Here is a 9,141-nt window from a genome sequence, read left to right on the forward strand (position 1 = left end):
ACCACAAAAAGGGGTGGGGCTGGGCACATATAGCTCAGCTGGCAGAGTGCTTGTCTAGCACGCATGAAGTCCTGGGTTCAGCACATCATCAACCATCAACTAACGCCAGCACTGGGAAGGCAGAGGCAAGAGGACAGACGTTAACGAGCACCCTTGACTACACAGAAAGTTTGAAGCCAGCCTGGGCTATATGAGACCCTACCTCGGCACAAACAGGCCACCACTGCCAGACCTCATCACGCATGCGCCGGCCACGCACTACAGTGCATCCCGGGTCAGCCGTGCGCCTCCTCCGTGGTCTCGGCACCTGCTTCCTCCCCTTCCCAGGCTTCACACTCGGTGTTTCCTGGCTGCCCCATTCAAGTCTTCACGCATGCCTTCTTGTTTATTTCTTCTCTCCTTAGCTCACATGACCATAAAGCAGGCTTCTATCATGTTTGCTACCTTTCCCCCATCTACCTTAGAATTAAAGATCCAAAGGGCAGGAGTTGTCCCCACTCTTTTTTTTTTTTTTTACATTTATTTTTATTTATTTATTAGAGATAGAGACAGGGAGAGAATGGGCCCTCCAAGGCCTCTAGCCACTGCAAACAAACTCCAGATGCATGCGCCCCCCCTTGTGTGTCTGGCTTATGTGGGATCTGGAGAGTTGAACATGGGTCCTTAGGCTTCACAGGCAAACGCCTTAACTGCTAAGCCATCTCTCCAGCCCTGTTCCCCCTCTTATTCCCAGTTCTTGCACAGTAACAGGGCATGGTGGAATATGTCTTTAATCCCAGCTCTCAGGAGGCAGAGTAGGAGGAGCATTGTGAGTTTGAAACCAGCCTGGAACTACAGAGTGAGTTCCAGGTCAGCCTGGGCTAAGGTGAGCCCCTACCTTGGGAAAAAAAAAACAAAATACTATGGTAAAAGAAGGAAAAGATGATGACATCAAAATAAAGGAGAGACTGATTAAGAGGGGAAGGGGATATGATGGAGAGTGGAGTTTTAAAAGGGAAAGTGGGGGGCGGGAATTACCATGGTATATTGTCTATAATTGTGGAAGCTGTTGATAAAAATTTAATAAGAAAAATAAACAGGGCTGAAGAGACGGCTTAGAGCCAGGACCAAGGTTGGATTCCCCAGGACCCATGTAAGCCAGATGCACGAGGTGGCACACGCATCTGGGGTTTGTTTGCATTAACTGGAGGTCCTGGTACACCCACTCTCATATACTCTCTCAAGTTTTTTTTTTAAAAAAAGGCAGGTGTCGTGGCACATGCCTTTAATCCCAGCACTTAGGAGGCAGAGGTAGGAGGATTCCCATAAATTCAAGGCCACCCTGAGATTACATAGTGAATTCCAGGTCACCCTGGACTAGAGTGAGACCCTACCTGGAAAAAAAAAGTAGAAAGAAATAATACAAATGAAGGCCAAGTTCACATCAGGGCTGCATTGCTCTCACCTCCTGCTGCTGACTGTGTCCTTCCCACCTCCCTGAGACCACTGCCACACACAGGCCAAAGAGTTCTCAACAGCAGAATGCACCAGAGGCAGATGGTGGCTCTGCCAGGCGATGGGCAACCTGTTCCTGTTTTCTTATCTTTAAAAAAGAAAGCCAGGGCTGGAGAGATGGCTTAGCGGTTAAGCGCTTGCCTGTGAAGCCTAAGGACCCCGGTTCGAGGCTCGGTTCCCCAGGTCCCACGTTAGCCAGATGCACAAGGGGGCGCACGCGTCTGGAGTTCGTTTGCAGAGGCTGGAAGCCCTGGCGCGCCCATTCTCTCTCTCTCCCTCTACCTGTCTTTCTCTCTGTGTCTGTCGCTCTCAAATAAATAAATAAATAAGAAAGCCAGGCGTAGTGGCACACCGACTTTAATCCCCGCACTCGGGGAGGCAGAGGTAGGAGGATCACCATGAGTTCAAGGCCACCCTGAGACTACATAGTGAATTCCAGGTCATCCTGGGCTAGAGCGAGACCCTACCTCAAAAAAACAAAAATAAAAAATAAATAAAAAGGATTTTGTTGAGGCCAGGGAGATGGCTCAGAAATTTAAGGCACTTACTTACAAAGCCTGCCAGCCTGGATTCGATTCCCTAGCATCCACGTAAAGTCGGATGCACAGGTGTGAAACGCATCTGGAGTAGGGGCAAGAGGCCCTAGCACTGGCATCCTCTATCATACTCTACTTGAAATAAATGAATAAAATTATTTAAAAAAAAAAAACAACTTTGAATGTCTTTGATCCCAGCACTTGGGAGGCTAAGGAGGCTGAGGTAAGAGGACCAAAGTAAGTTCAAGGGCAACCTGGAGCTACAGAGCAAGTTCCAGGTCAGCATGGACTAGAGTGAGACCCTACCTCAAAAAAAAAAAAAAAAGAAAAAGAAAAAAGAAAAATCCCCCACCTAGAATTTATTTATTTATTTTTCATTCCATTTATATTTTTTCTCAATTTTTATTAACATTTTCTATGATTATAAAAAATATCCCATGGTAATTCCCTCCCCCCCCACCTTCCCCTTTGAAATTCCATTTTCCATCATATCCCCTCCCCATCTCAATCAGTCTAGAATTTATTTTTGTGACCCTGACTTCTTACACCAAACAGCCATTCCCCGCCCTGCCCACTCTGACTGAAATTAGCCCATCCTCAACTAGGTTTTCTTTATTTATCTATTTATTATTTATTTTTATTTTATTTTGGTTTTTCAAGGTAGGATCTTAAGGTGGTGACGAGATTAGAAAGTTTCTGGCTAGGAGTGGAATACAAGAAAGTCAGGGTAGGCGGGTTGGAGACATGGCTCAATGGTTAAGGATGTTTGTCTGCAAAGTCGGACAGCTGGGGTTCAAGTTCCCAGCACCTCCATAAAGCCAGATACAAAGTGGTGCGTGTGTCTGAAGTTCGTTTGTAGTGGCAGGGCGCCAGGATGCACACATTCATTTTCTCTCTCTCTCAAATAAATAATATTTTTAAAGTAAAAAAAAGAAGAGTAAGTTTAGGTAAATTCTCAGCTGTCCCACGGAGGGTCTAGAGCCCAAGACCATCTACGCAGGCTTTTAACTTATTAAACCTGCCAGCAGTAATCACTGGAGACTACAAAGTGAGAAAGAGACACGCGTGGGAACTACCAGAGATGTATGACTGTTTTAGCCAACATTTTCTTTCCTCAGAAAGGGACAGGTCAAATATTCCTTCTCCAGCAGTGTTGCCAGGTAACAAGCTGGCAAAGCTCTCAGCAGTACAGTCCCATGGTGAACTCAGTCCGCAGGCATTTCCCCCCCTCCCCCCACTCACCACCCCACTTGGGGACTTCTAGAAGGACCTTCGACTGGCTGCTTTTAAGTATGCATCTAAATGCAAGTTCCCAAAGCCTTATTTTCTCATTAGCGTCATTTTTCTGATTGCTTCCTTTTATTGTAAATTCAGGCTTGGTTAAAGGTGGTAGCATATGGGAATGGGAGGTAGGAAGAGTCTGGGGTACTTGAAACCTTGGGGTCTCAGGACTGACTGCTCAGATAGTGCCCAGAATTATAAAAGCAGAAATGACCCTTTCTCCTTGGCAAGGGAGAGGGTCTGAGCCCAGGCCCTTCCCTTCCTCTAGCTCTGGTCAGCTGCTTCCACTCGAAGTTAAAATATCACTGACCAGCGCAAATTCCACCCCTTCTTCCTCAAGGGGCCTTGGACCAGGTCAGAAAAGAGGTCGGTGGTTACAGCCGTCCAAAGAGGCAAAGGGCCCTACATTACTCTCTGCCTTTTGTTGGGCACCCAGGCTGGGATGCAGGCTGGTGTTCACATGCCAAGCCCGGCACCTCGCGTGGCCATGGTCAGGGAGTCTCTAAGTCGGGTGCTTCTTTTACCTCGGGGGTCTTCACACTTAGACAGGGAGCTAAAGACGCTCCGGATGCCGAAGCCGTGGGGACGGCTGATTGGGAGGAAAGCTGACATTTTTGACCTTATCTCCAAAGTCCTGGACGCCAAGCAGAGCTCACTGGCTAGCAGCCCGGCCAGGAAAGATCAAAGAGCCGGGCATGGTGGCGCACGCCTTTAATGACAGCACTGGGGAGGCAGAGGTGGGAGGATCGCCGTGAGTTCGAGGCCAGCCTGAGACTACATAGTGAATTCCAGGTCAGCCTGAGCTAGAAACGAGACCCTACCTCGAAACCCACCCACCCCCACCCCCCCCAAAAAAAGAAAGAAAGGCTCAATGAAGCCTTGGAGAGGCCCTCAACAGAGCCCCTTCCCACCCATCCATCCATCCCGCGCAGCTGCGAAGGCGAAGGATGGGGGGAGTGGCAGCTAAACAAAAGGGGGTAAAAAAAAAAAAATGAAAGGACACTCCCCCAGCTGTTGAGCAACGGCTCCAAAAATAGCTGACGTAGGCCTGCAGGCGCGGACGGAAGGCGGCGGGGCCCGCGGGGAGCGGGGGAAGGGGCGGCCGCGGCCTCCCGCCTTTGTCTGCGCCGGGCCCGCGCGCACAGCCGTCCCGGGCCAGGCCAACGCAGTCCCGGTTGCTTGCTCCAGTGATTCAACGTGGACAGGGCACCCTAGGGTCCCGGCACCTTTCCAGCCCCTTCCCGGAATACCTAGGGGCGCAGAGCAGCCCCGAGCCTTTGCAGGCTCCAAACAAGCACCAACGATCGGGCCACCACCAGTTGCCAGCCACGGTGCACCGAGCCCCCCACCCCTGCGCCGGCTGCAGCCCGGAAATGCCAGGCGCCGGAGCCCGGTGCCAGGCCGCACCCCCCCACACACACACACCCACACACTTCCAGGCCCTCCGTGAGCGCGATTCCTCCGCCCCCCCCCCCAGCCACGCTCCCCGATCCCCGCCGGGGAAGTCGCCACGTCGCGATGCCACGCGCGCCCGCGCCCACCCGGCTCCTCCCCGGTGCGACACTCACAGTGGCGCCGCGGCTGCTCCGGCAAGCTGGGAGTGGTCAGGGCCGCCGGCGCCCAGGCTGGCCCCGAACCCGAGGCTCTGCGCAGCGAGCGCACGACCCGCAGGTAGCCGGCCATCCCGTGCAAGCGAGGTCCCAGAGAGCCGCTTCCACCAGGCTGCCTGCGGCGGGGGCTCGGCCAGCCCCTGGCCGACCGACCCAGCTCGAGGCGGGGCTGCCGAGCCCGCTGCACCATTGGCCCTCGCCGGGTGGGAGGCGGAGCCGGAGCCCGCCCGACCTCCCTGCGGCCTGGGCCCGGAGCCTGGCCGGCCCCGGCACTGAGCCCGCGCTTTCTGGGTGCGGCGGTCCAGATCTTGCGAGGAGTTACGGGCCGTGAGACCCACGCAGTCCCCGAGGGTCCTCGAGTCGCTCCACGATGACCCACTTCCACCAGGACCTCACCTGAACCCCCTGCATCCTTGGCGGTTGGTGAGGTGACATCCAAGGTGCATTCATCAAACCAGTTAGCAGGTTCTGCGTTCTTGAGTCAAAGACTAATGCATCGGAGTCTTCTCGAGTCAGCGCCCAGATCCATCTGGTCTGGTAAACTAACTAGAACCCAGAGTTGAGCTCCGGGGGCTGGAGACATGATTTAGCAGTTCAAGGCGCTTGCCCGCGGAGCCTAAGGACCCAGGTTAGATTCCCCAGAACGCACATAGGTCAGCTGCACATAGTGGTGCATGCGTCTGGAGTTCGTTTGCAGGGGCTAGAGGACTTGGCCTTGGCATGCCTATTATCTCTCACACTCATTCTCTCTCTCTAATAAATAAATACAAATAAAATATTTTTTAACTGTTTAAAAAACAGAGTCGAAGTCCAAGCTGGGGAGAGAGTTCAATGATTAAAAGCACTTACTTGTCAACCCTAGTTTCACTACCCCCATAAAGCCATAAGTTAAAAGTGGTGCATGCACCTAGAGTTTCTGTACGCACACATACGTGCAAATAAAACAAAAAAGAATTGAAATCCCAACCCCGATGCAGTGGTGCCTGTGAGGTGAAGGCAGGAGGAGCAGGAGTTTACCGTCATTCTTGGCTATGTTCCAAGTTCCAGGCTTACCTGGGGACCCTGGTTGAAGTATCTGAGACACAGGGGTGAGGAGACCCAGACCTGGAAAAAAAAGTTGAAATTTATAATGTAATGAGATTGTCAATTTTGTTTTGTTTTGTTTTATGTGGTTTTTTTTTGGGGGGGGGGAGGGGATTCAAGGTAGGGTCTCATTCTGGTCCAGGCTGACCTGGAATTTACCATGTAGTCTCAGGGTGGCCTCGAACATATGGCAATCCTCCTACCTCTTTCTCCCTAGTTCTGGGATTAAAGGCGTGCACTACCACAGCTGACCTTGAGATTATCAATTTAAAAAAAAAGTATTTTAGCCAGGTGTGGTGGTACACACTTTTAATCATAAGCAGAGATAGGAGGGTTGCTTTGAGTTCAAGGGCAGCCTGGGACTACAGTGAGTCCCTACCCCAAAAAAAAAAAAAAAAAGTTTTGTTTTGTTTTGTTTTGTTTTGTTTTGTTTTGTTTTGTTTTGTTTTTAAGCAGTTGAAATTTCTTTTCTGTTCCTCACTAGGTCAAACCACTAGTCCCCAAAGTCCTTTGGCATAGCTAGAGTGTGTTTTCCCCAGGGACAATGACTTGTAACCTTATCAGGGCTGCCAGGAGACTTGGGTGACATTATGTATATAAAAGGCTTAGGACAAAGGCATCCTGCACTGAGGGATCACTGTCCACATTTTTTGTTGTTGTTTGGTTGGTTTTTTTTTTGTTTTTTTTTTTTTTGGTCTTTTTTGTTGTTGGTTTGTCAAGGTAGGGTCTTGCTGTATGTAGCCTAGGTTGACCTAGATTTCACTATGTAGTCTCAGGGCGGCCTCTAACTCATGGCGATCCTCCTATCTCAACCCCCCAAGTGCTGGGATTAAAGGCGTGCCTCACCACTCCAGGCAACTGTCCACATTTATCAAATTCTAGGCAGATAGCCCCAGCCTAAGAGTCCAGGGCCTCCTTCAGGCCGGGCAAGGGCACCACCTAGCTCTATGCCTTCAGTTTTGCCTGTTTACATGTAAAGGCCAGGACTGGCAAGTTCTACCACACATGACTTAAATCTATCGCTTTGCCCATTTTCTTGAAGATACTCATTGAAATCTGGGCTATGTTAAAAGTAACAAAACTAACAAACCAGCCCCCTCTTTCCCAATCACATCAAAGCAGCCTTTCTGTGTGATTTCCCAGCTCCCGCCCCAACCTCCTTCATAATCAGCCTTACCAGATGGAGCTGAGCCAGGACAGTGACCTTGAATTCCTGACTTTCCTCACCCAATTCCAGCCTGGCTAAACCACTACATTGGCTTAGGGTCCAGAAGAGTTGGCTCAAGGGGAAACTGCTCCCTAAAGTTTGCCACCTCAGTCAAAATCCTGGGCCAAAAAAAACAACCAAACAGTCAGGCACGGTGTTGTACACCTTTAATCCGGGCACTCGGGAGGCTGAGGTAGGAGGATCGCTGTAAATTCTATACCAACCTGAGACTAATTCCAGGTCAGCCTGGGCTAGAGCAAGACCCTACCTTGAAGAAGAAAGAAAGAAGGAAAGAAAGAAAAAGAGAGAGAAAGAAAGAAACCTGGGCTGGAGCATTCCAGAACAGCCCAATATCCCTTTGATTGTGTTCTCAATTCTCTTGCACAAGACACTAGCAGAGACCATGGAGGTGGCTGGGGCTTAACTCTCCTGGTAATCTCAGGCTCCTGGTCATCAGGATCCACGCTTACACACTTGGAGAGTACACACACTCCCAATGACCCTTCTGATCCAATCAGATTCAGTTATAGAGATGGACCACCTATACTATAACTGAAGGAAATTGCTATCTTCCCCCCAACACTCACATGGGGGGGGACTCTTGTTCCCCTACATAGTGCACTGTGACCTTAGGGGCCTGGCAAGGTCAAGATTGCTGAATGCATTCCAGAATCTCGTTCACTTGTTTATTTCTGGTTTTTCAAGGTAGGGTCTTGCTCTAGCCCAGGCTGACCTGGAATTCACTATGTAGTCTCAGGGTGGCCTTGAACTCATGGCTATCCTCCTACCTCTGCTTCTCCAGTGATGGGATTTAAGGCATGCGCCACCATGCCCGGCTGTGTCCCAGAATCTCATGTTTGACCAGAATAGGAGCTTTTTTTTTTTTTAGTTAAGGTTTTGCAAGCACAGCATCAGCTGAGGCAAAGTCAGTTAAACCGTTCCATACTGCCTGCCTGTCAGGCCTCCAATCCCATGCCACTCCAAATCCCTTGCTCCATACAGTGCCATCTTGTGAGGCACTCGGTGTCAGCAGAGCTCACTCAGGCAGGGAGGTTAGGGTACTGGCTCCAAGTAACACAGCTGAACTCCACACCTGACCGCCAGTCCATTACTTGGATACACCGAGAGAAATCAGGACCCTCTCTATTGTTCTTTGGGATTCCTGACCCGTAGTTTTCACCCTGAAGGTTTTGCAACTCTGCTGTTTAAAGGAAATAAACTTAGATTAAGCAGTTTGAGGAGAATAGGTGGAAAACTAGCTTTCCACATTGGTAATGGGGAGGGGTTGATCTGTGTGTATGTGGGTTGTGTGTTCATGTGTATGAGGGCTGGCACACATGTGCCACTGAGAAAGTTGTCACGGTCTCTCATTGTTCACTGCTGTGTCTGCCAGGCTGGCTGGCCGTCGAGCTTCCAGTAAATTCTCTCTGCTTCCTCTCTCACGATAGGTGTGCTGAGATTACCAGCCACAGCTTCCACTGAGGTTCTGAACTCAGACACACTTATGCAGCAAGCACTTTCTCCACCAAGCTGCCTTCCCAGCCCCACATTGTTTAAAGGAAGCTGCATTTCATGATTGCGTCTAAGTCATATACAAGCTACCTACAGAAGCCTAAAAACGCATATTGCTTCATTCCCTACCCTCTTCAAACCAGATGTGCATATATGCAATCGTCACAGACCCAGGAAAAAGAGTGGCCCGAAAGGGGTTTCTTCCCTCCCTCCTTCCTCTCTCTTTCTCTCTCTGTCTCTTTCTTTCTTTCTCTCTCTCTCCTTCCTTCTTTCCTTCTTCCTTTCTTCCCCTTTCCTTCCTTCCTTTTGTTTTTCTCAGGGTAGGGTCTTGCTCTAGCCCAGGCTGACCTGGAATTCACTATGCAGTCTCAGGTTGGCTTCATATTTACAGCAATCCTTCTACCTCTGCTGGGATTAA

At 50.2% G+C, this 9,141-nt stretch overlaps 1 protein-coding gene across 1 annotated transcript in view; it reads right to left on the reverse strand.

Moving 5' to 3' along the window:
* The window catches only part of Idh2 (isocitrate dehydrogenase (NADP(+)) 2), a 28,426-nt gene extending 23,396 nt beyond the window's left edge, over positions 1 to 5,030 (reverse strand). The window contains exon 1 of the mRNA XM_004658189.2: positions 4,880 to 5,030. Coding sequence (XP_004658246.2) covers positions 4,880 to 4,994 — 115 coding nt within the window. The 5' untranslated portion in view covers positions 4,995 to 5,030. The remainder of the gene's footprint in view (positions 1 to 4,879) is intronic.
* Between the last annotated feature and the right edge of the window lie 4,111 nt (positions 5,031 to 9,141).

The sequence above is a fragment of the Jaculus jaculus genome, chromosome 3 (assembly GCF_020740685.1).
Source record: "Jaculus jaculus isolate mJacJac1 chromosome 3, mJacJac1.mat.Y.cur, whole genome shotgun sequence".
Lineage (NCBI taxonomy): Eukaryota > Metazoa > Chordata > Mammalia > Rodentia > Dipodidae > Jaculus > Jaculus jaculus.